The sequence below is a fragment of the Acartia tonsa genome, chromosome 9 (genome assembly GCF_053477335.1).
Source record: "Acartia tonsa isolate MP-2025a chromosome 9, ASM5347733v1, whole genome shotgun sequence".
NCBI classification, from domain to species: Eukaryota; Metazoa; Arthropoda; class Copepoda; order Calanoida; family Acartiidae; genus Acartia; species Acartia tonsa.
The window spans coordinates 14,084,204-14,110,453 of record NC_137268.1 but is presented as its reverse complement, the minus strand read 5'-3'; the positions used below and the strand labels follow the sequence as shown (position 1 = coordinate 14,110,453).

At 31.6% G+C, this 26,250-nt stretch overlaps 1 protein-coding gene across 2 annotated transcripts in view; it reads right to left on the bottom strand.

Moving 5' to 3' along the window:
- Nucleotides 1-7,049: 7,049 nt before the first annotated feature.
- The window catches only part of LOC145328271 (uncharacterized), a 57,475-nt gene continuing 38,274 nt past the window's right edge, over nt 7,050-26,250 (bottom strand). For both annotated transcript variants that reach the window (XM_080171894.1, XM_080171895.1), the window contains exons 8-13: nt 23,911-24,006; nt 23,385-23,492; nt 18,523-18,646; nt 12,517-18,346; nt 11,736-11,868; nt 7,050-8,661 (exon numbers count right to left, since the gene is read on the bottom strand). In XM_080171894.1, coding sequence (XP_080028020.1) covers nt 8,563-8,661; nt 11,736-11,868; nt 12,517-18,346; nt 18,523-18,646; nt 23,385-23,492; nt 23,911-24,006 — 6,390 coding nt within the window. In that variant the 3' untranslated portion in view covers nt 7,050-8,562. The remainder of the gene's footprint in view (nt 8,662-11,735; nt 11,869-12,516; nt 18,347-18,522; nt 18,647-23,384; nt 23,493-23,910; nt 24,007-26,250) is intronic.

Here is a 26,250-nt window from a genome sequence, read left to right as displayed (position 1 = left end):
TAAAGAATAAAATTTTTTTTGAAAAATTTGGTGATTTTATTTTTATTGTCAAGGATCCGGAACCGGATCCGGATCCGCACTGACCAAATTTTAAGGATCCGGATCCGCATACAATCAATGCGGATCCGAAACCCTGACCTTAAGTATGAGTCTTATTTTGACCTATATAAGCACATATCTTATTAGTTGTGTAGGGGAGGAGTAGGTTGCGCTTGAAATTCGTAAAGGTGTGAGTTTTAAGGCCTAAAAATAGTAGTAGAACGATAATACTCACTAAATATGTGTATTTCTTATTGAAAAGAACTATAGACAAAAATTTTTTTTTAAAGTTAACATAAATTTTTATCGTTTTACTAGGTACTGCTTTTAACTTAAAACACACAACCTTTACGGATTTTTAGCGCAACCTCTCTTTATACTTATAAATTATAATACTGCAGTAAATAGTAATTTTTTGCTGACAAATTATTTTCTAAAACGGTAACCTTAATAATCACAAGTAATATAAGATATTTTTATATCCTACTATACCTTATGACCATTGGCGTGTACAGTACAGTGATTCTTCAGGAGAGAGTAAAAAGGTGAAGGCAGTCTTACCAATTTCAATTTTATAGGGATTGGGTCACATCCTCTACCGCACTCCGTACATATCATGGAACTATCCCTTAGGAATCAATTTTAACAGCAAAAAGTCTAATATCTAAGGCTAATAAGTAATTTGTTTACGTTTTAAATTTGCGTTTTTGCAAATCTTCATTGTTACATTTTCTTATCTATTTATTTAATCGGAATTACAAGGTTAACAAAGTTTAAGTTTTGTTAAATAAATTCATCTTAAGTGGATTATGTATTAATCAACTCATTAATTGTAGTTATGAAGTTTTTTTTTCTTATTTTTGTATTATGATCTGATTTGTTTTATTATTTCACGTTTATCAACTATGAAAATTGAAAATACACTTATGCACTTAAACACTTTTTTATAAAAAAAATTTTCAATGATTTTGTAAACTTTTATGCGATGTTTTATCAAGCTTCTTAAAAGCAAAGATTTTCTGTAATAAGGCTCGGACGTAATGGATCATAGTTGACTTAAACAAAGTATACGTGTTGGGAGAATATCACTAATAAATAAGATATGCACTAGGAAGGTGTTGTGAGTTTAAATCTGCTTTTGGTTAAAATATAACATCTCCTTCCTTATAAATAATTTAAATATACTCTCCCCAAAACATATTCTGTGTGTAATTCTGATATTGGATGGATAGCTCTTATTTATTTATTTCTATTTATTGTCTGAATTATACCAGATGTCCGCGTAATCTATAATACAAAGTAGAATGATGTCTGTCCGTCCGTCCGTCCGTCCGTCCGTCCGTCCGTCCGTCTGTCTGTCCGTCTGAAGCTTAAGTTCTCGGTAACCACTGAACCGATCGGATTCTACTCTTCAGGGTATATACCTATTGGTCCTGCGGTGGTTTTAAGCTATTTTCTTGGGGGGTGGGACACCCCTAACCCCCCCCAAAACAAAAAAAAAAACCATTTTTTTTTTCGTTTAAATTTTACGAATTTTTTACGAATTTTACGAATTTTTTACGAATTTTACGAATTTTACGAAATCTACGAAATTTACGAATTTCACGAATTTCGCGAATTTAATCGCAAAATGTTTTCCTGCTGGGTAGGTGCGAAAATTTGTGATCCGTTCTGCTGGGTAAGTAATAGAAGATGTAATTATACCTCTTGGGGCAAAGCCCCTAGAGGCTAGGGGCGAAGCCACTAGTCTATAATTTAAAGTAGAACGATGTCTGTCTGTTTGTTTGTCTGTCTGTTTGTTTGTCTGTCTGTTTGTTTGTCTGTCTGTTTGTTTGTCTGTCTGTTTGTTTGTCTGTCTGTTTGTTTGTCTGTCTGTTTGTTTGAAGCGATGAATCTCGCTAACCGCTGAACCGATCGGGTTCTCCTTTACAGGGTAGCTTCTCATAGGTCCCGGGAAGTTTTATAACTATTTTCTTGGGGGAGGGGGACACCCTCAACCCCCCCCCCAAAAAAAAATTAAAATTAAAAATTTAAAAAATTTTCTTTTAAATCTAAAATACGAAAAATTGGTTTGATCAAATCTCTTGGGGCAAAGCCCCCAGAGGCTAGGGGCGAAGCCGCTAGTGTATTTTATAGCAGCTATTCCGTCGCTGTTGTTTTAGCGGCATAAATGTGTGTAAGCAGATGAGCTTTAATAAAGCAGAAAAGAAATTGTGTAGGATATATTTTTAAAACGATGCTAATTTTTGTCCATGAAAATTGATGTCTTGATTATTTACTTTTATCCTCAAGAATATATTTTCAGAATTGATTTATTGTAATCTGAAGTCATCATTATAAATATTCTTTATCTATTTTATATAAGGTTATAGAAATAAATGCAAAGAAGCGTTAGAATAACATATTTTGATAAGGCGATCGTAAAACTATTTGATGATACTAGCAGCTGTGCATCTCTATTTTCTGTATTGGATAGGGAAAAGACGAAAATTAGCCAGAAACCATTAAATCTTTTAAGAAACTTTATTTTAAAACCACCGTTGAACCTTAGTTGCTTCACTTCTAGGGGGGGGGGGGGAGCCTAATACCCCCCCCCCCCCATGTCATTTATGAAGCTTTCCTGAAAAGTGCAAGCATTTTCTAAGATTTTTGGCATCAGATAAAATATATAGTACTTCTTTTATAATAGGACTAGATGCTTTGCCCCTAAACTTTGAGGGAGCGGTGGATTTCATGAAAATAGCTTAAAACCATCCCAAGATGTATTGTACATTGTATATGACGCTAAAAATGAAAAACAAAGAACTTTTCAGAATCTGATTCGCTGTACGTGTAGGAAGTAGGTGTTTGCATTTTGCCCGGATGAAATGAGTTAGTTTATTGGCAAAACAACGTCAACTATATATCTCCAGGGAATACAGGGATAGGGCAATTGTAGTTAAATTATACCCTCTCCCCCAGTGTCATGATTTATATTCTAATACTGCAGTTAGTTTATATTCGAGGTAAGAAAGTATTGTAGATTAATTTGTCATTATGCTTACTCCCAGCTAATATGCGCCCATAAAATGTTAAAAAATGAGTTAACACAGATTGAATAATTTGTTGTTGAAAGAATGAATGGATTCTCATGCAAGATTGTATTTAAGGGATGGGAGTGAGGTAAATTCCCCCCCCCCCCCCCCCCCAACGTTTTAAAAGTTTTCTGGGGTATCTTCATGTTTACTTACTTGACTGATGGTTAATTAAGTAACCTTATTTATAAAAAATATTGAACAATTTACAGAAGCAAATGTCCAGAATGGCCATATTACAATGATATTTTACATACCTTATTTTTTTCCAAAATGGCTTCAAACAGATTAAATATTGGCTGGATTAGAACAGGTTCTTAGTTATACTGAATAATCCTTACTCGTATACAATTTTCTCCTATTAATAAAATAAATAATGATAGACTTCGGCCTTTGGAGTTAACAAACCTCTTAAAGTTTTTAAATTTTATTATCCGCGGAAAAGTGTCTATAATACGTTGCGATAAATAAATATCATCTTTTTTTTTCACGTTCACATTTTCTCATTTATCTACTTGCATTTTACCTTTAAATAATTTTTCTCCTTTTTAACCTGCTTTTCTCTCAAAAATCATAGTGTTTTTTTACACTAAAATGAAATACATGATATGCCCTTATATTCACGGCTTAAGAGAGCTTTTTTTACATTCTAAACGAGCAACAAATTTTCCTCATTTTCATAATTACATAATTAATTTTATGATTCAGCTATCTATCTATAGTAAGCATGTTGGATTATTCACAAATAAATCACATGTCAGAAATGGGACAGAAATTATAATATTTTTCCAGTATGGCTTACAAACCGAGTATTACCCGCTGGATTAGAACCGGTTTCAATACTGTAAAATCATATAGCATCGTATTATATACAATCTTCCACGAATTTAAAAGAAAAACCATAAAATTAATATTAGATTTGTCAGCCTTATCTTTCAGACCCTCGGGGTAACCAAACTGTTTTAATTTTATAATTGTTATTTTAATATCCGCAGAAAGGTGTCTACAATACGATGCGATGAAAAAAGTAAGAATAATAAAATCTATTTTATTGACTCTTGTAGCCGAGGTTATTGACAGACTTATATTTTAAAGGTTATGGAAATGGATAAGATATAGAATACACGTGGATATTATTATTATGAAAGAGGTAAAAATGTAGTCAATTTAGTCATCCAGTAGGAGGGGAGGGAGTGGGGTAAAGGGCATTGATGAGGGGTATCGTTTTTTTAGCCCGCTGCGAGTTTTGCTTTGTTTGATACCATGAAGATCTGGTATCACATCCAAGTTACGTAAAACTTTAAAAAAAGGATTATGATGAGTAATTTACTGATCACATGAAACAGATTTAGACAATAGTAAAATTGAGCTTAGGTTTCATCTTATTCACTATGATATCATATTCTTTGTATAAATCTAGCATCTCTTAAAAAATCTTCTGATTAACCCCTTACAGTCGGGCCCCTTGCCGCACTTTAATCGGGGGGGGGGGGGCGTTCAACGCCCCCCCCTTATTATCTCAGTTCCTATTAGAGCTAGAGGTCTAAATTTTTTTGTGCAAGTCCATGGTTTGATAATGAATTTCCGACCTTTTATAAGTCTAAGTCAATTTTCGCTTCCTTCACCATTTTATTTAACAACCTTTGTTTTAGGTCTTTTTTTACTTAAAAATTTCAAACGGCTGTAACTTTCTTATTTTTGAAGCTAGAAGAAAATTTTTTTTCCAAAATATGTTTATTTTTATGTAAATTTTACATTAGAAATATCAAATATAAGTTTCAGCGGCCGCAGCTGTACTTGGCAGCTCCCAGCCGCCGCAGTCGGCGGTCGGCGGGAAAACGGCGGCGGATCTTCATGAAATTTTAATACGTTATGTAGACATGTAAGAAAAGCTTAAGTTTAAAATTTGAAGTCTCTAAGTCAAAAATTACGGCCACAGGAGCCTTTTAAAGATTTCTGGAGACCTGTAGGATAAGGACCTGCAGGATCATACCTGGAACCTGAAAGTGACTTGAATACCTGTATTTTATATAAGGATGTACTACTAGAGGATTTTTTAGTATTTTGGTATGATAAAATGCTTTGTTTTAGTCAAAAAAAAACATTTTTGCTCTTTACCTGGATGACCCTGCCAGGTTTGCTGGCATCCTGTGCCCGCCAGGAGATATTCAAAAAATTCCAACTCTCAGTTATGTGTCATACCCATACTTAAAAAGTCAAGCAGTTTGGGCTCTATCTTTCACACACAGAAAATGAGATAGAAAAAACCGGATGGGGGGGCGTTCAACGCCCCCCCCCCCCCCCCCCCGACCGTTAAGGGTTAATAGATAAGAAAATAATAGCTTAATTCTTAAGTTCAAATCTATATATTTTTGTTGATTTTTACATTAAATTAGATTGAGCCTCTTATTCATGAATCCCTATTAGTAAGACTAAGCTTTTTTTCCAGGAAATAATGTCATTTATATGCATCTAGGGTTCTGCAGCCGTACATTTTAGAGCAACTTGTGTGACAGCGGAATGGATTGCTGTAAAAAAAGAGACTCTGCTGCGACTGCTTTGACCTATTGGCGGCTTAAAATCATATGAAAGCAGTTATGACAAATTCTAAGACTTGAAGAGGTTTAGAAAATAAAAAAATGTAGCTGCTGATTCTTTAAAAATATCTTCGGTTGCCGCTTGCAATTAAAACGGCGGCAGAATAAGGATGCAGCTGCCGTGCAATGCATTCCTCATTTGCTCTATAAATTAATCACATTGACATGTTAACTTTTTTCCTATATTTTTTTTAAAAAAAGAAAAGTAGATTCATTAGATGTTATATAATCGGACATTCCTATTATTCATTTGATTCATTCTAATTCCTATTAATGATCCAAGTAGTTTAAACAGGAAAAAACTGTTTTTATTTAAGCTACCATAGGTCAATTATTTTGACTACGATAAACTCCTTCATTTCTTTTCTATGGCTATAAATAGCGGCTCATATAGTTATATATAATATGAATTCAGAAATTTAACTCGCAGTTAATCAACCATTCGACTGAAGGGTCATCTTCCTTTTGTTTAATTAAGCTACGGTCTAGGCCGATCTGCCATTCGTTGGAGGCCCTTGATTGCTCTGTATAAAGTACATGATGTGTTTAAAACTTTTTGACTAAGTATGATCATAATCTACATAAGGTGTTATTGTTTATTAGGGAGATTTTTACATCAATTTGAAGACCATTGTCCAAGCCCTGAAGATCTCTGAATTTCCCATTAAAAGTAGTGACATACTTTGAAAGTTTACTTACAGCTGCTTATGTAGAATGTGTTGCACTAATAATAGTCAGTGCAATACTGTGTTACATTAACAGGCGTAAGTCATACAACACTAGGACTTACAGTCAAAGTCGTGAAACAAAAGTGTTAGTTGTCATAAACATGTTCTTTTTCCAAATATAGAAAAGACAACAGTGCATTTCTTAATTCTCCTCGGCCCTTGGACCTGGCATGCTTGCTTAGAGCCAGAGCAGAGACATCCAAACAAAAAACGGCGGCAATCATCACTGCACCTGACGTTGTTAGCACGCCCATACGCGAAAATTTGCGAGGAATCTTAAATTAAAACTAGCGGCTACTTGAAGTGGTGGGGGTTGATTTCGACCGCCCACCCCCCATTTTTAATTTTAATTTTTTTAAAAAAGTTTTAAAAATCTACCTCTCAGAAAATGTAAAATAATTTTAATTTATGGACTTGCTTCGTCCCTAGACTCAGATCTAGTAATGGGCAGGATATGTCAGGAAAATAGCCTAAAATCACTCAAAAACAATTATAAAGCGTTCATGAAAATTACAACCAATTTAAACCTGTAGTTTCCGAGATATTTAGCTTCAGACAAATAAATGTTAATGTCATAGGATATACGTTTTCAATGAAAAAAACAAAAGCTCTTCTGTTATATATAAATTTATTTTCTAATCACAAGATTTCTAAGGATTATATGCACTGTGGTTACATATACCATGATAATTCATTTTCAAAAAAATCACATTTTACATACAACAATAAAGAATAATTTGTAAAAAAAAACTTTATAATTGGGTTTGTTAATTTCAATTAATATTTGAATTTTTATATGGTAAAAAGGGTTTAAACTTTTGAAATGTTGTTGAAAAAATTATTTTGGACAAATGCTTTTTTGCTGGTACACTGTAGAAAAATATTACCAAAATTGAATCTTCTATTATTTTTAATTTTTAAGCTCAAGGTAAAATCCTCTATATGTACTTCAAAGTTATTATAATCATAATAAGAAAATATGATAATCATAACTTTTAGTCAGTATAAAGAGGAGGAAAACTTTATGTAAAGAAAAAAATTTCAGTGTCATAATCTGTAATAATTTTTATACAGTGCAATTTAGGCTCAAATAAAACCCTATTAATATGGACTTTGAAATCTAATGACTTTTTTTGTTTCCTTAAGAACCAAATTTTGAATGGAATGTAACTTAGATAGATATTTTAAGTAGCAATTCTACTCTATTTTGTTTTATATGTGTAATTTTATTTCGTTGCAAGGTTCGTTTTTTTTCATGATCTTAAATGTTGCAGTTGCACTATATAAATCTATATTTGTATATATCATATGAAAATATATACACTGTAAAATACATAAATGAACATTTCTATTTTCTAAATAATTTGAACATGCATTGATTTTGCTCTTGATTATAATAAAATATTATTTTCTCTAAAAATCTAAGACATTTTATATACATAAAAAGAACAAAACAAAATCAAATGTATATTTAAAAATAAGCCAAATAATAATTCCATCTTGAGGACATAAATTTTGAATAAATACACTTCAAACAAATAATATATGAATACCAAAAAAATAACTAACATCAAAAATAATTTCACAAAAAAAAGATATGATTAATAATTATTCAAAAACAAATCATGATCAAAAATTTAAATAATTTAATAATTATTTAGTATGAATATCACCAATTTTCACCGTTAAAAGAATCACTTTTTCATTTTATGTATTTTCATTTGTTAAAGGTACACTTCACCATTTAGAAATCATGGATTTTTTTAGGTTTTTCATGATCAATTGTTAAAATCTGACAATATCGACGGTTATAGACAAATTTGTAAAGTATCACTCGATTTTCATTGTTTTTTTGTTTGTTTTTTTCACATCAATTGTTCTTTTTTCATCTGTTTGTATTTTTCTCTGTAAAATTCACCTTAAAAGTGTTTTTTAATGTATAATTTGCGCAGAAGGTTTGTAAAAAATGACCCAAGAAGCCCAGATTTCTTGAAGTTTCATTTTCAATCTCTTTCTAAGAAGTAGGACGACATTTATAAATTCAATGGTGACACCCAAAATAACAACGACTTTCTAGACATGTTAAAATGTTCTGTTGTTTTAAGGTAAGTCATGATAGGAAGATTAATAGAGGCCCAAATACTTTTCAGGACTTGTTCCCCTGCTCTTCTGAATTCCAAGTTTCACAATGTTAGCGCCAGCTTGGAACAAATGGGCAGCAACCTGCAAATTATAAATTAGAATTAGTTAAGGAAATTTTAAAAATTCCATACAGCTATTTGCTTTTTCTCGACAGCTGCTGAAGATGGACAGCTGGAATTTTCAATGAAGATTCCTAAGACATATACGCATATAGTCTTTACATTGTTTTGCACGTCTGTCTATTGGTCATGATACAAAGTGTATAAACCTTAATTTTTAAAGGTTTCGGCAGGGTTCGGAAGCCGCGCCTCAGCCGCGCATAAGCCTCAGTTTTAAACCTGGTTGTGAGCAGAAAAAAAAATTTCAGAAAGAAAGATTGTCTGCTAAAGAGCAGTTTTATACATCCAGCTGAATTTTATAGTGATAAAATGAAGATTTCACTGAGGCTTACACGCGGCTTACGCGCGGCTTCCGAACCCTGGGTTTCGGGATCTTCTTTATTTTTTTCTCTTTTCATATTAAATCTCTTTTTTGGTTACCTATGATAACTCAAACCCTGCTCTTTAATTTACTTTGTCCGTTTGTCCATCCTATGAATTTCATACTTCCCTATTATGAAAGTTGTCATTGTTTAAAGTGTCTTTAACGTTACTAAGAGATCATAATTATGTACAATTATCATGTTTTATCAGAAAAGAGGAAAAAAAAGCAATACATTTATATATTGAAAGTTTTCCTCAAAATCTTTAATAGTCTTTAACATAAAACTGCTCATTAGCGTATTTTTTTTCTCCAAATACATTAATCTAATGATGGCTGATGTCATTTTAGCTTAAAGGTCAATTTGTATTAATTAAAAATTAGAGCATTTTGAAATTTTACAAGAAATATGTTATGTACATTACAAACTTTGATATCAACAATTTAATAGATGTTAAAATTATCTGATGATGAATTAAGAAAATGAGAAATGTGTGAACATTTTAAGGACACATATGTGAAAGAAAAATATTTGTGATATCTAAAAGAAAATCTGCGAAATACTTTTATGATTGGATAAAAACAGAAAAATGCTCCTGTGTTTGAATTCATTGTTGTTTCAAGGTGACCAATGAACTTAGCAGCATTATTGTTTTTATTTTGTGATATTTTAGTCTCTTAGTCCATAATTTTTACATCCAATATATTGTATTTTAGAAAGAGTAAAATTGACCTATGTTTTTTATCAATGACCCGTTTATATTGTTTCATAGATATCTTTATTATAGAAAGTCAACTATAAAAGTTTTTTAAAAATTCAGAAAAGCCCATTGCTTTTTATAGGGAGGGAGGGAACATTGGGCTGCTTATTACACTAGTCCCCAAAGTTTTATAATAAAGTTTTCTTATTTGTTGGCTTAACAACTTTTGAGACTTTTAATGAATTTTGATTTGTTAATTCATTAAGTTTAGTGTCTAAACGTTTAAACCACTTATTGTAATCTCAGATGGGTTAATTTTGTTAATTTTTGCATCATTAGGCATATTCATAAATCTATCAGCCATTGTCTTATCCCTTTAGTTCCCTGTTTTTTATAATTATAGCTACTTTTATATTTTATTTTTGAGATATCATTTTTATATGTAGAAAAATCTATACAAATTAATCCTAGTATTATTTGTTAAAAAATCACCTTTGCCTGTGCTCCTAAATATTCTTTTTAACAATTTGAATGAAATTCTTTAGAGCTTTCCCTGCTGTGTGTGTGTGTGTGAGTGTGTGGCCGAAGATAATGAAAATATTAGGTAATAAATTCTAGGGATATGCTAATAGACCTGGTGTTGTATATTTTCATTATTAATCAGACAACAATAATTTTAAATATTACATAACAGTTAAAGTTTTAAATGTTCATAAACGATTTTTTTATAATGTGTAATTAATGTAGTTTTGACTAAAGAAAAACATTTGATAAAAAAACCTAGTATACTCTTTTAATGTGTTTAAAGATGTATTACAGTTTTGAGTTGTATTATCGTTATAGATTGACCCCCCCCCCCCCCAAATAAAATTTTATCTAATGTTAAGCAGGCATACTTACTTGTAGAGTTGATTTCAAACAAATACGGGGAAAAGAGAAAAGCTAATGTAAAAATAAACGGCGAAAGACGGTACTTTTTTCTTTAAATAATTTAAATAAGGTTATCTTTAAGGTTTAGACATTCCGTTAAAAGTTCTATCTCACCCCAGAGGCTATACATGTAATTTTAGATTTAGTTATGGGTTTTTTTTGTGTGGTCCACCGAAAAATAAGGAATTTTACCCTTTATCTCTCTTGACAATCAGAATAAAGGAGCAAAAAATTTGCTCCTAATTGTGCACTCTAATTTTAAGACACTGCAAAAAAAATTTCACTTTAAGATTTAAGATGTGTTATGGTATCTAAGGGCTTTGCAATCGGTGGGGTACGAATTAGTTAGAAAAAAAAAGCCTAAAACCATCCAGAGGTCTATGCGAAGCTTTCACAATCTTAAGCATTTTACAAAGAAAACCTTACTACTTTACATAATGGGATTTCAAAATGGACTTTACACGTAATTTAGGAAATTTACAAACACTTTTAAAAGAAGGTGAAGTTGAAATATAAATAGACTACAAAAGAAATGTTTTAGGAAGATAGAAATAAAATTATAACTGCTTTAAAGCCTTTTTCGAGTGCTTTAGATGAAAAAAAAAATATTTGTAATAACAAATATGCTTTTTAGGAGTGAAGCAGTATCTACTGCAATTTAAAGGACATGATTTGGAAAAATACCTTTCCTTTCTCCTTTTTTGTCCACGTAACTCTAATTTTATATCTTAACCTTTTGATGCGTTGAGAGATATAACAAGTAACACTTTATACAAAGAAATATATTGTCTGTACTAAAAAGAAATAATTCAGTAAATGCTATTTAATGTATATTTTTTTATGTCTTTTTGGAAAACAATTATTTAGTTTTACCTTTATAAAAAATGTAAATACATATATATTTTTATTTTTTATTTAAAAACAAGGTCTCATAAAACTTATCCTCAATGTTAACAGGTCATGTCTTTCTTGAAATATGACTAACAAAAAAATTAATATTCGATAATAAATTTACTGAAACAACAACAAAAAATAGCAGGTTACCTGTGGTCGGTCCATGAGTACAATAAGCCAGTCATTAACAGTGACAATAACATCTCCAGGCCTGACACCTGACTCCCACGCGGGACAGCCTTCAATTACGTCCTTCATTATCAGATGGAGGCCATGGTTCTTACTAAAATTAATATAATCAATTTGGATTACTTTTCTTTCTAATATCATTAGCATTTTTACGAAAATTTATTAAAGTTGTTCAAAAAGTATGTATGTATATTCTCTTGAATTTTATAATTTTATTGTGTGTGTGTTTGTTTAAATTTTGTGTGTCTGAGATTGCTTGCGTGTGCATGCTTCCTAAACGGAATGTGTTCCTATCTGCAGACTCTAATTTATTGGCGAGGAATTAGTGAAATATGCAAATATTTTCTCATTGTGCCCGTGCTTCATGAATTCCTTTTAAATTTACAAATTTCTTATAAATTTTGTCTGAATAATGATTACTAAAAATCGAAGATTATCAGAAAATTGAATGTTACGTTTTTTTTTAGCTGACTTTATTTTTTAAAATTTGAAATAAAAAAATAATTGACGAGACCTCTGAAACAACTCTATTGTTCTGTCTATTTAGTTGATGAACAAATTACATATGGCAGTGTAAAAATTAGATTGTTTAAGCATAAAATTTGTGTCTCGTGACCATGAATGTTTTTTTCAAATTTATTGTACATATTTTTAGTATTTTCTTTTTTTAACACCTATTCTTTTTTTTATATAAATCTAAAAATACTTTACAGTCCTGTTTTATAAAATTAAAAACACCCACCTGAATGTATATGTTAAGTTTATTCCCCACTTCTCCTTGGAGTATGTCCTCTTGAGGTAAACTCTAGAGTCGACCCTGGCGTCCGCCTTCAACTTGGCCACCAGTCTAGACTCAGATATTGTCTCTCCATCTCTCCTCAGGAAATAATCAACAATCTCTTGTAGACTTAATCCCTTGTATCTAAGCTCATCAAATTCCTTAGCATAGCAAGCACCCATTCTACTTCTCATTAGGTCAAGAATTTCTCTGTGTGTTAAACCTTTGCCATCAATAAGCATAAGGACTTTTTCAAAGAACATTCCAAAGATGTGAACTTTGCCAGAAGGGCTCATGAAAGGTAGAATCTTTTTGGCTTCATCTTTGTCAATGAGATGGAAAACGTTTCTGTTCTTATGAAGATGGGCATCTGGGGGTTCATCAGGGAATTTCAGCTCCTTGATAAAGAATTCATCCTTAACCAGGCTGTTTAGGTTATCACCATATTTCATAAAGAGGTACATGATATTCTTTTCTGTTAAACCATTTTTCATCAGTTCTTCTACCATAGAAGCAGCCTCCTTGCCAAGATTCTGTTTGAGCATTTCAACCTTTTCTTGATCTGTTAGAGTCTTTTCATCAAGTAGCTGGCTCATTCTTCTCTTGAAAAATTTAGTTTCCTGTTCTTGTGTCTTACCATGAGTCATAACATGTTCAATAATCTCATCCAGGGAATAACCTTCTCTCAACATATCATCAATCTTTCTCTGTGATAGAACTCCAACCTTATTCTTCATAACCTCAAGTAGTTCTTCCTTGCTCATATCCTTGTTACCAGTCAAAGCCTTCATTTCCTGTGCAAACTCATTGTTTTGATCACCATGTTTCATGAAATATTTAATAACATCTTGCTTGGAGTATCCCTTCTTCAGCATTTCTTCCATTTGTTGTACAGATTCATCATCAAGTTCATTTTTCATCAGGTCCAGAATTTCTTCACTGCTTAAGTTCTTACCATCCATTAGTTCAGTCATTTTCTTTTCAAACAGTGTTGGTTCACCTTCATCATCAGATACATCTCTGTTCATGAAGTGATTGATTATTTCACTGGGAGAGCAGCCTTGTCGCAGCATCATTTCAAGTTGAGCTTTGTCCTCATCCCCCATTTGCAGCTTGAGGATGGCTAAAATTTCTTCATTAGATAAGTTGTTACCATCAATCATTTTGTGAAGTTTCTTGCTGGTCTCTCTCTTAGCCTTTTCCTTTTGTAGTTCTTTTTCTTTGTTAGCCTCTTCTGGAGTTTTACCGTGCTTGAGGAAGTAATCAATAATATCTTCAAGAGGATAACACTTATTGATCATATCTTCCATTTTCTCAACAGATTCAGGATCAAGATGACTCTTCATTAGTAGGATTATCTCTCTCTTGCTCATTTTTGATCCCTTGGTCAATTCATAGATCTTCTTGCCAAATTCACTCTTTCTCTGTCCCTTCTTGTTGTTTTCTCTAGTCATGAAATGCTTGATGATCTCTTCCTTGGTGGCTCCTTTGCGAAGCATTTCATCAATTTGCAGTTGAGTGGTCAGATCAAGTTGGCTTCTGATCAGGGCCAGCATTTCATCTTCACTTAGCTGCTTCTCTCCAACCAGCTGCTTGATTTTCAGACCAAATTCTGTCTCCTCTTCCTTCTCTTCAACCTCAGGGGTATCAAGGAATAGCTCAATAACGTCCCTCAACTTGAATCCCTTCTTTAGCAGATCCTCCATCTTCTTTCTACCTGCTTTGCCAAGTTGATTCTTAAGCAGTTCAAAAGCTTCCTCCTCAGACATATCACTTCTTAAAAGATTCAACATTTTTTCAGCAACCTCTTTATCTTTCTCATCTTGAGTCTTGCCATACTTGAGAGCATGTTCAATCACATCTTGGACAGTGTAACCTTTTTCAAGAAGTTTAGGAATTTCATCAAGTAGATCCTGTGAGGCATTGTCTTTGATGATCTCCAATAAATCAAGAGGATGCATTACCTTGCCTTCAACAAGTTTTTGTACTCTCTTGAAAAGTTCAGTCTGATAGTCAACCATCTTTCCTCTGTTGAGGAAAAGATTAAGGATATCTGGGGTAGAGCAACCACATCTCAGCATTTCTTCAACTTGAGCCTTGTCATACTTGCCAACATTTTCCTTGATTATTTCCAAGATTTGTTCTTCAGTCATCTTACTAGGATCAATAATATTGCTCAGCTTTCTAGCGATCTCTCTGAATTCCTCATCACAAGTCTTACCCTTGATCATGTAATATGTAATAACATCATCTTCGTAATATCCTTTGTCAAGCATACTCTCAAGCTCCTCTTGACTTTCTTGTGTAAGCTGAAGCCTTATGATATCAATGATTTCTTTCTTTGTAAATCCTTTGCCCTTGGAAAGCTTTCTGACTCTCTTTGCCATCTCAGACTTTGATCTTTCAGGCGAAGATCCTCTTATGAGGAAGTGTTGAAGAATTTCATCATAAGTGCAACCATGAGCAAGCAAAGCAGACATCTTAGCCTTGTCAGCTTCCCCAAGATTTGTTTCTAAAATATCCTTGATATCTTCCTTAGATAGTTTTCTCTTCTGAATAAGCTTTCCAATCTTTTGTGAAACTTCTTTGTATTCTTCATGCTCAGTTTTGCCATTGACCATGAAAAAATCAATAATTTCTTGGCTTGACATGCCTTCCTTGACCATTGTTTCAAGCTTAGCTCTACCTTCCTCACCCAGCTGTTCCTTTATAAGATCAAGCATTTCAGCATCTGACAGAGATTTTCCATTGGAGAGTTTCTTCACTCTTGCTGCTAATTCAGTTTCTCCATCCTCTCTTCCACGACATTTAAAGTAAGCAACAACCTCCTCAATAGAACAACCATTCTTCAGCATGAATTCCATTTCTCTCTTGTCAGATTCTGACAAGTTTGCATTGAGAATGTCCTTTATTTCTTCATCTGACATGGTGTCCATATCAATAAGATTGTCAAGCCTTTTAGTAAGCTCAGCATGATCAATATGCTTAGCAGTTCCATTTTCCATAAAATACTTAACAACATCCTCAAGCTGCATTCCACTTGCAATCATTCTTTCCATTTCCTCTTTCTGTTCATCACAAATGTTTTCCTTGATCAAAGCATACATTTCCTCAGTGGATAGCTTTCTATTTCCTGACAGCTTTTTGATTCTATCACTAATAGTTTCCATGGTATTTGCTTCAGCACACTCTGCAAGCTCTTTCAAGACTTGTTCAATAGATTTGCCAGCCTTTAGCATTTCTCTGACTTGTTCTTGTTCCTGTTCACTGAGATTGTTGTCAAGAACATTCATAATCTCTTCTTCAGACATACCTGACATATTTTGCATCATACCAAGTTTTCTGCCAATAGCTCCTTTTTCTTGTTCCTTAGTTTTGCCCTTTTCAAGGAAGTACTCAACAAGATCTTGAGGGTTGAATCCCTTTTGCTGAAGAGCCTCAAGCTCTCTTTTGCCCGCTTCACTGAGTTCACCCTTAATCAGTTCAAGCACCTGTTCAGGTGGAAGTGGTTTTCCATTAGAAAGCTTCTTAACTTTCTTGCTAAGTTCATTGACAAATGCATCCTTTGTACTCCTATCAGAAAAGTGTTCCAGAACTTCTTCCATGGAAAGACCACTTGAAAGGAGTCTTTCTATTTGTTTGATATCAGCTGGCATCAATACATCTCTGATTAATTCAAGCTTTTCTTTAGGAGAACATTCAATGCTAGATATGATAGCTTTAATTTTATGTGAGACCATTCTTCTAGCCTCTTGAATAGTTTTACCATTTGATAGATAATGGTCTATAATTTCTTGTGGAGCAATGCCTCTTTTGAGCATATCCTCAAGCTCAAGCAATGAATCTTCATCAATTTGACCCTTGATAATGTCAAGAATTTCCTCCTTTGAAAGATCTCTACCATCAATCATTTCATGGACAGCTCTAGCAAGCTCAGTATCACAAATGCTTTCAGTGCTCTTGCTCTTTAACAACTTGCTAACTACATCATCAACACTGCCTCCATCCTTAAGAAGAGCTTCCATCTGGGCAAAATCCTCCTTGCTCAGTTGATTTTTCAGAATCTCAAGCTTGTCCTTGTCAGTCATAGAGCTATCATTCATTAAAGCTTTTATCTTGTCAGCTGTTTCTTGCATTTGCTCTTCCTTTGTTTTTGCATTCTTCATGAAATAGTCAATGACATCTTGCTTAGAATATCCCTTAGCAAGCATCTCATTCATTTTCTCCTGTTGCTCGGGATCAAGATTTTCAGCAATCAGTGTAAGCATGTCATCTTGGCTAACTGCTTTGCCTCCAGTCATCTTTTCAATAGACTTGGCAAAAGCTGACTTTTCAAACTCAGGACTCATAGCTCTGTTCATAAAATGTTGAATGACTTCCTCAATAGCACAACCATTCTTGAGCATCTCTTCCATTTTCTTCTTATCTTCAGGGCTGAGCTGTCTTTCAAGCATGCTGATTTTCTCTTCTTCAGTAAAGTCATTCTCATTAAACAAGTTTGCAAGCTTTGCAACTTCTTCTTGTTGTTTCTCAGCTTCTGTCTTGGTATTCTTCATCATGTGGGCAATGATGTCCTTCTTGCTGTAACCCTTGGCAAGCATCTCAGCAATCTCCTTCTTTCCTTTTTCATCTAGCTGTCCACGCATAAGAGCAAGAACCTCATCATCACTAAGATTTTTACCATCAAGGAGTTGCTCCATCTTTTCTTGGAATTCAGTTTTACCAATGCAAGACTCTTCATCTTTACCTCTGTTCAAGAAATGTTCAATAACTTCCTGCTTGCTGCAGCCATTAGCCAACATTTTCTCCAATTGAGCAAGATCTGCTTTGCCGAGTTCACCTCTCATCATGTCTAGAATGGCATCTTGATCCATACCTTCTGAGCTCTCAAGAATCTCTCTTAGTTTTTCAGATTTTTCCTTTTGAGCTTGTTCAACAGTTTTACCTTTCTTTAGGAAGAACTCTATTGCTTCATCAAGTGGGAGGCCATTCTTAACCATTTCCTCCATCTTTTTTCTAGATTCTTCATCCATCTGATCCCTAATGAGCTCATACATTTCATACTGGCTCAACTCTTTGCCTTCAGTCATCTGTTTGATCTTTCTTTCCATGTCAGTCATATTGTCAGCTGGCTTTGATTCGTCAATAATATCTTTAAGAGCTCCCTTCAGTGATTTGCCAGATTGCACACTCTTCTTCAGCTTACCCTTGATATTTTCGTCAAACCTTTCCTCAATCATATCCTCAGCTTCGCCATCTGTTAGCTTAATCTTCTTTTTAGTTTTCATCAAATGATTTAGAGTTTCAGCTTTCTCAAGCATTTCTTCCTCCTTTGTGTTACCCTGATTCATCATTTTCTTAACAACATCTTTAGCTGACTCGCCAGAAGCTAACATTTTTTGCATTTCCTGGATAGAATCTTCACCCATATGATCTTTCATCATGTCTATTAATTCGTCCTCTGACATTTCCTTCTCTTTCATAGCAACATCCATTTTCTTCCTCAGATTAAATCCACCATCCTTTTCAGCCTCTTCCATGAAATGGTTGACAACATCATCATGAGAAAATCCCATCTTCAACATTTTTTCCATCTTTTTCTGCTCCTTCTCTGACAAGAATCCTTTCATCAATTCATACTTTTCTTGTCCAGACATCCATTTGTTTCCATCAAGCGCCAGGATCATTGATTTTCTGAAGTCTCTCTTACCAAAGAATTCCCATTTGTGTTTGTGAAGCATGTATACATCGGTGACAGGGGTTTTGTAAATTTTCAGGTCCTCATCGTCCATACCTAAATAAAATATATGAATTATGATTACTATTTCATGGGATTGCTATTATTGTATAGCAAAATTTAACATTTACCATCTATTATTATAAGCTATAGTATCTCCAATTCTTTTCATTAAATTAAAAATTACATGGAAGAAAATGCAGGCTTCTTTAAATATTGTCTAAAATACTTACTAAGGTTTTCATTCCACTCCCAGGTAAGGAATCTATCGACTGAGTGGATGGGTACAGTTGGAATATGGTCGCTGATCTTTCTGGGCACCAAAACCATCAATCCATTCCTCATCACCTCTTCCATCTAGAGAAAAAAACATTTCATTAATAATTTTAACATTTTAAATTCTAATAATTAAGGTGGTTTGAAAAATTATAAGCTTATGATCATTTTTGCTTTGAAGGTAAGCCTAGTTTGTAACAAGATAGGGGTAACTTACATTTTTTTGTAATCTAACATTTAGATTAATCTTTATTAAAACTAAATAAAGAGGCTCTGTTTATGTTCTAAATAACATAAATTTCTAAGTTCAAATATGCTTTCTTAAAGTGACACTTCCTTAATATCAATTTACAGTTCACACACTTTCATTTTTAAAATTGTGTTAGATATTGGAGATTTGTCAAAAATGTAAATTTTATTTTAGGTATGTTATCAAAGAATTTAGTAAATCAGATATATAAATAGTTTCCCAGTTAAGAAGGAAAGACCCAGCAACAATAAACATCCCCAACTGAAGAATAGCATATTTAATCTTGTACTATCAGATTTTAACTTTGGGATGAGTTTAGATCTTTTTACCCAAATTTTGATATGTTGTTATCCAAGTATGTACAAATTCCCCTATCCCAAATGCTGCCCCATTTTTAAGGAAAATAACTAACCTAACATTTTTTTATGGTGGGGGGGGGGGTGATTATTTTTTACTTTCACAGGGTTTCTTTCAGCCTTTTACTAGAAAGGTGAGGATATATTTATTGATGACACTTAGCAATGTTTCCTTGACCTAGAGATATGTTAAAATGCAAAGCTATCTATTTCTATAGCAGTCTCTTATCAATGATACATTTATTTTAACTTCAAACCAAACTGAAAAAAAAATGTTTTCATTTAAACAGCAAAATCATCATTCACATAAAAAATTATTTGAGATTTTGTTTATTGTTTTTGAATAGCATGAAAGCTAAGTATATCCATCAACTAGAATTACCTTTGTAATAGATAGGCCTTTGAATTTTAGAAAATCAAATTTTTTAGTAAACAATAGCTATATATTTTCATTTTGTTTAAGTATGTCAAGTGGTTAAAATCTTTGGCACAATTTTTTCTTCACATCAAAGACATAAAGCTTTAGTTATTTTAGAGACAATATTTTATCTCTTTTGAGGGAACACTCATCGATTTTGCATAAAACTGTTTTGGGAGGACATCTGTAACAACCTTGGGTATATTGATACATATTTGTACAGGATTTTCTGTTTCTAAATTTATCAGGGAAGGTGAACTTTGAAAATATTTCTTTTGTTTGATCTGTTTAATATAATATTTTTTAAAAATCACTAACAGATATTTTAACCAAATTTTAACCAAAATTTAATCTAAGACACCATTGGGATATATTTGGGTACATAATATAATTGAAATATTTAAGTAATTTCATATATTATATTTTTAAATTCTGACCACCAAAGAATTCAATAAAATATACCAGAAAAACAATACTGTTACTATCAAAGTTTGAGGTAATTAGATTTTCCTTTAATTCATATATCTAACTCCTGAGTTTATACATCATTTAGAATGTGCTAACATGTGTTATCTTGATATCAAGGTTAAAAGGGACAGTGTCATTATTTTAATTTCAGATGTAAAAAAACACAAAAAAAAACAATTGCTTTGACATACTAATATTTGAAATTTATAGGTAATCAATAGTAAATAAAAATGTTTACTTTATACAAAATGCAAATGATGTAATTGTTATCATCAACAAAAGACAAAACAATACATTAATGGAACTGTTCACTTTGACAAGAGGATTTTTAAAAATAGCTGAACTCTGTTAGATATTTTACCCATTAATTTAAATAAAATCAATTTAGAATTTTACAACAACAAAAAACTATTAAAGTATTAATGTCATATTAATTTTGAATTAAGAAAATATGAAAATATGCAACTGAAAGTATGTTGATAGTATAAAAATTATCAAAATTAGGGCAACTGATAAATATTTTAGAAAAATCCACATTTTAGCAATTTTTCTTCCTCTTATCAAAGCATATAATTTGAGAAAAAATGCAAAAAAAATGTCTCAGTTTGCTTAAAATATTAGAGGCACAAAAATGCACAAATAGAAATATATTTACATTCTTAATAATTGGAAATGTGAACAAATATTTTAGTCCTAGAATTCTAATGAATTAAAAATATTTAGGTATTATCATTATTTCCTTATTTTTTTGTTGTTCTTTATGATCAAAACTTATAAAAAGTAAAGGAAAGAAATTTTAGAAAATTAATGTAGAAATAACTATACATGTGGTTGAACCCTTTGCATTTTAAAATCAACTTCATTTTTTTCTTCAAATTAAAATAACTTTGCAGTAGCCATATTTACAGCTTGAAACAATGTCTTGAAATAGAAAGAAAAGAAACATTTAGAGAATCTATGTAAGTATCTAAAAGTTAGAATATCATATGATAAAATATCTGCATTTTGCATGTTATCAGGGATATGACAATGTTCAATAAATCTATCTATCAAAGAAAATATAATAAGTATAAAGTTCTTTCTTTAGTTATTAATAATTAGTGGAGATATAAAAGTAAATAAGAGCCCCATCACTGAATTATCCCTGACAAAAATACAATCTGAATACAATTATCTAACAAAGGTCAACAGAATATAAAAATTTCTTAAAGAAAAAAAAGGTAGTAATATTTTAGGATATAAAAACATGTTTGTACCTAGAGGTATGCATTGTAGAGTTGCAGATATGTATTCAGAAAAATAAATAGGTGGAATTGTTATATTTGTAAGTATATTTATTAAATTCAATAAGTTCTGTTTTGATAGTGATCATATTTAAAAAAAAACAGTAAAAATATTCTCTTATATTTTGAATATGACCATTTCAAAATTACAAGCTTTCTTATTTAATATTCAAAAGGAGTTTTCTCAAGTTTTCTCGATTAAAATTTATGAGAATGCTATTTTAATATAACCAAAAACTACTTACAATAATGACACTTTTCCAACTTTTAAAAATAAGACCGAGAATGGCAGGTGTCTCACTATAACTTACTTTCATAAATCTTAACCTTAACACGTATTTTCTGAAAATACATTCCATCCTTGTACATAAAGGGATTAACAAGTTGCAGTATCGAGATTTAAATTCTTGTTACATTTCTAAAATGCATGATATTTCACTGTACTTTTATTAAAAAAGAAAAAAAAACAAATGAATATTTTTTGTATTGTTTTTCGAACCTTTAATATTGGCTTGAAAAATCGTTAATAAAATGATGCTTAAGATGAAAAATAATTCCATTTGAAAGAAAGAAAAAAATTAAGATAACAAAAGGTGTATTCTTTTGTAAATTCTGTTAAATTTGTAAGTCAAAAGTTTATGTTGACAATGTGGTATTAATCTAAATTAGCTTTAGCTGACATATACCAGTTAGGGAGTTGAATCCATTTTTATAGAAGCAGAAATATAATCTATGATTATGGTTTGGACCCTCTAAAACTGTAATCTACCCTTCCACTTTCCCCTCTCTTGGTGAAGATATCTTCAACGCCAATACGATTTTTGAAATATAAGATTCCACTTTTATCTTCACCAAGAGAGGGGAAAGTGGAATCTTACATTTCAAAAATCGTATCGGCGTTGAAGATATCTTCACCAAGAGAAGGGAAAGTAGAATCTTACATTTCAAAAATCGTATCGGCGTTGAAGATATTTTCACCAAGAGAGGGGAAAGTGGAAAGGTAGATTACAGTTTTATAGGGTCCAAACCATAATCATAGATTATATTTCTGCTTCTATAAAAATGGATTCAACTCCCTAACTGTATACACGAGCTACTTTGTCTAATATTTACGTCAACATTACATCTATCACAGATAAATTGAACAGTAATAATAGACTTAAGACGCCATAGTACAAGAACCAAAGCCTAGCACGGAACAATGCTTTAAACAACAAGTTGCTCCATTCTCATAAAACAATTAAAAGTTATTTTGCAATGTCTATTAGGCAGAACTGTACCTAACTAATGTTTTTTGTAGCACTGCTACTCTTTAAATTGGATATGCCCGTACGTTCTTCTAATTATAATTATAGAAATTTGTTGGAATATGATCAAAATTGCCCTTGTTTTACAATATTTTCATATTTATATTTTCAAAACTATATCATACTTTTTTCAAATATTAGTTGCTTTCTTCCGCCTTAGGGGAGGAAGGGGAGTTCAAAAAAGCCTAAAACCATCCAAAGACATTTATAAAGCTTACCTGAAAAGTCCAGCATATTAATACTAGAAGTTTCTGAGAAGTTTAGCTTCAGACAAGATAACAATTTTATTTTACTAGTTTATATAAAACATAATCTTTGCTGCACTACTTTTGGATATTATTGTCCTTGTTTTGCAATGATTTCCTAATTATAGATTTGTTGAAAGGTGTTAAGAGTACATTTGTGTTTACTTTTGGTTACACAAGTCTAAAATAAACAGTTACTATGTCTTGTTAGTAAGAAATATATTACTTTAAATCTTAAAAAGGATCACCTAATTTTATAAAATCAAACAAGCTGTATAATTCTTATGATAAATTTTCATCAAAGCCTTTATGAACCGATAAGTTCCAAATAATTCTGATGTTTTTTTTGTGATAATTCCTCTTACCAATAAAAAACTTCATGCTATATAAAATTTTTTTTGTGAAGAATCCTTTTACCAATATAAATGTGTAAAATACCTATTTTAACAATTTAATTTATTAGGGGAAAGAGAGGAGTGTAGTTTTATTTACCTCGTCGTCCATCTTGAGATACTCCAAGCCCGCGGGGGACACCTTCCTGCTCCATATTCCAGAGGATCTGTTTGAGCGAGGAATCCTGGGCAGCCGGGTTGTTACAATCTAAAATATATAAAATGATATATAGCAGTTCGCCTAAACTGAAAAAGGATCACTAAGTTTTAAAAAAAAATTTTTAAATGCTTATTCTATTTGTTTAGAAAAGTATATTAACTATAACTGGATTAAAAATGTCGTCAGGGACCTCGTAGAGACTTAAAATGAGGAGGGAGGGGGGGAGGACGGCATGACTGTTATCAACCTAATTATTAGTGGCTATACCACCATAGGCTTCTATGGGCAATTGGTTGAAGGGGAGGGGGGTCATATAAAGTAGAAACATATTAGTCAAGCGGTCACCGAGAACTTAAGCTACACACAAACAGACAGACATCCTGTTACTTTTATTTAAAGATTGCATTATTTATAGCAAGATGGAAAGTATTATAAATATTCTGTGCAGGGTGCTGAAATGTTTTACCTGTGGGTGCTGTTGTCCATTGACGGTCATCAGTGTCGGGGGCTTCTTGGTGACCATGTCTATTCCACTTCTTCTGCGCTTGGATACTTCTTTTTCCTAAAATAATGAAAATTATAATATGGTTACTTATTGGAGAGGAGGGGGGGGGGGGGGCGAGTTTCACCCTTATAAATTCAAAACAAATAAAAACCCGAAACAAATGGAGGTTCTTATATCATAACTCGCAGAGAATTGTTTTCAAAATTACATTTGATAATAACAATTCAAATAACTAACATTAGTTTTGATATATTCAAAGCATAAATTACTTTCAACAAATTATTTATTATCAAAAAATTAACAACAACAGATTTTTAAAAATCAGAAAAAATAGGGGCAGCTAAAATTGAAGTAAAATAATATTGATCTCTTATTTCCAGACTTCCTGCTATCTAAGACATTCATATACACCCAGCCATATATTTATTTGTAAGGATATTTAGGGAAAGAAAGTGATATAGCTCTTAAACAAATAGCATATAATTTATGAAATTTTATTGAAAGAAGTTGTATCAACTTTTTTGCTTTTTATTTAAGATAGCTAGCCAGTTCTTTCAGTAAGTAGTAGATGTAAAATTTTTCATAGAATTGAGATATGCAATCGTTTTTTTTTGTAGACCTCTTATTTTTTAAGTAATTTAAGTTTTTTAAAAAAATAATTAAGTCGGTTTTAAGGTACTAAAACGCAACAAAATAAAAGAAGAAAATGGCCAGTATGAACAAAAATAGTAAGATCTTTAATTTGACACCTTACTTTTAAAATTCTGTTGAGTAATTATTGAAAAAATCAATTTTTTTAACCTCGGTTTAATAAAAACTTTAGACCTAAATATTTTCTCAAACAGACATAAAAAACATGGGTTCATTTATACCTTTAGAATCAGAAAAATATTACGAATCTATTCTAAGCAAAATTGAAAAAGTTTTATAAAACTATTATAAAAAAAATAAGTTTATTTTAAGAATCATAATTTTCGGCTTTAAAGGGTTAGCTTGAACCAAACCTGAACAAAACCTAAACAAAAGACAATGCAATGTAGCAGATATTTTTTAAACGCAAGAAACAATAATGTATTTTTAACTGCATTGTTTTGAAGTTTATAAACAGACTGATGCATATTTGTTCATAATTTTTCATTCTTTACATGTTCTTTAATATCACTATATTTATTGTAGTATCTATTGTATATATTGTATGAACGTTCTCCTTTTTTTCTGGCAATTCTATAGGTTAATTTTATAGATTAAGCTTCCCGATTCGTCAATTTTTGCGATTTGTGATTGGCTAGTTTAGTAGTTACAATTCTTAAAATAAACTTTTTATTTTTTCTATTTTTTATTACAATTTTTTTTAACTTTTTCAATTTCGCTTAGAATGGATTCATATTATTTTTCTCATTCTAATGGTATATATGAACCCATATTTTTTATGTCTGTATGAGAAAATATTTAGGTTTAATGTTTTGATTAAACCGAGGTTAAAAAAATAGATTTTTTCAACAATTACTTAACAGAATTTTAAAAGTAAGGTGTCAAATTAAAGATCTTACTATTTTTGTTCATACTGGCTATTTTCTTCTTTTATTTTGTTGCGTTTTAGTTCCTTAAAACCGACTTAATTTTTTTTTTTTAAAAACTTAAATTACTTAAAAAATAAGAGGTCTACAAAAAAACCGATTGCATATCTCAATTCTATGAAAAATTTTACATATACTACTTACTGAAAGAACCGGCTAGCTATCTTTAATAAAAAGAAAAAAAGTTGATACAACTTCTTTAACAGGATTAAAGATACTTCGTTCTGCATACAATTAAACTTCTTGTTTTTCTGCCATGTCGTTTTTTTTGGAATAACATAAAACAGCATAATGATGTTTGCCCGGACAAAATGCTGCGACCTGGGAACGAACCAGGAAACTCAATATTTTTAGTCTAACTCTCTCTGTCTTTGAATTTGGGAGGGTGACAATACAATTTATAGGAAGGAACATTATTCTTGGACAAATATTTATACAAAATATTTTCCGGGTATTTTCTTTTAGCATTGTCACTCTATAAATCAAGTTGTCGGTATGTCCAGAAGTTATATATAATACATGTTTCTAGTTAGGATAATAAAAGTATAATTAGTTTACTTGTCAAAAAAGTTTTAAAATTAAATTCAACTGGAATACTAATAATTAGGTATAACTAAATCAACACAGGTTTTCCTAAATTCAACACAAACTAATATTGACTTTGACCTTCAAAATTAAGTTATTAAGACTTTTCTTAGAGTTTTTAATTATGAAAATTATACTA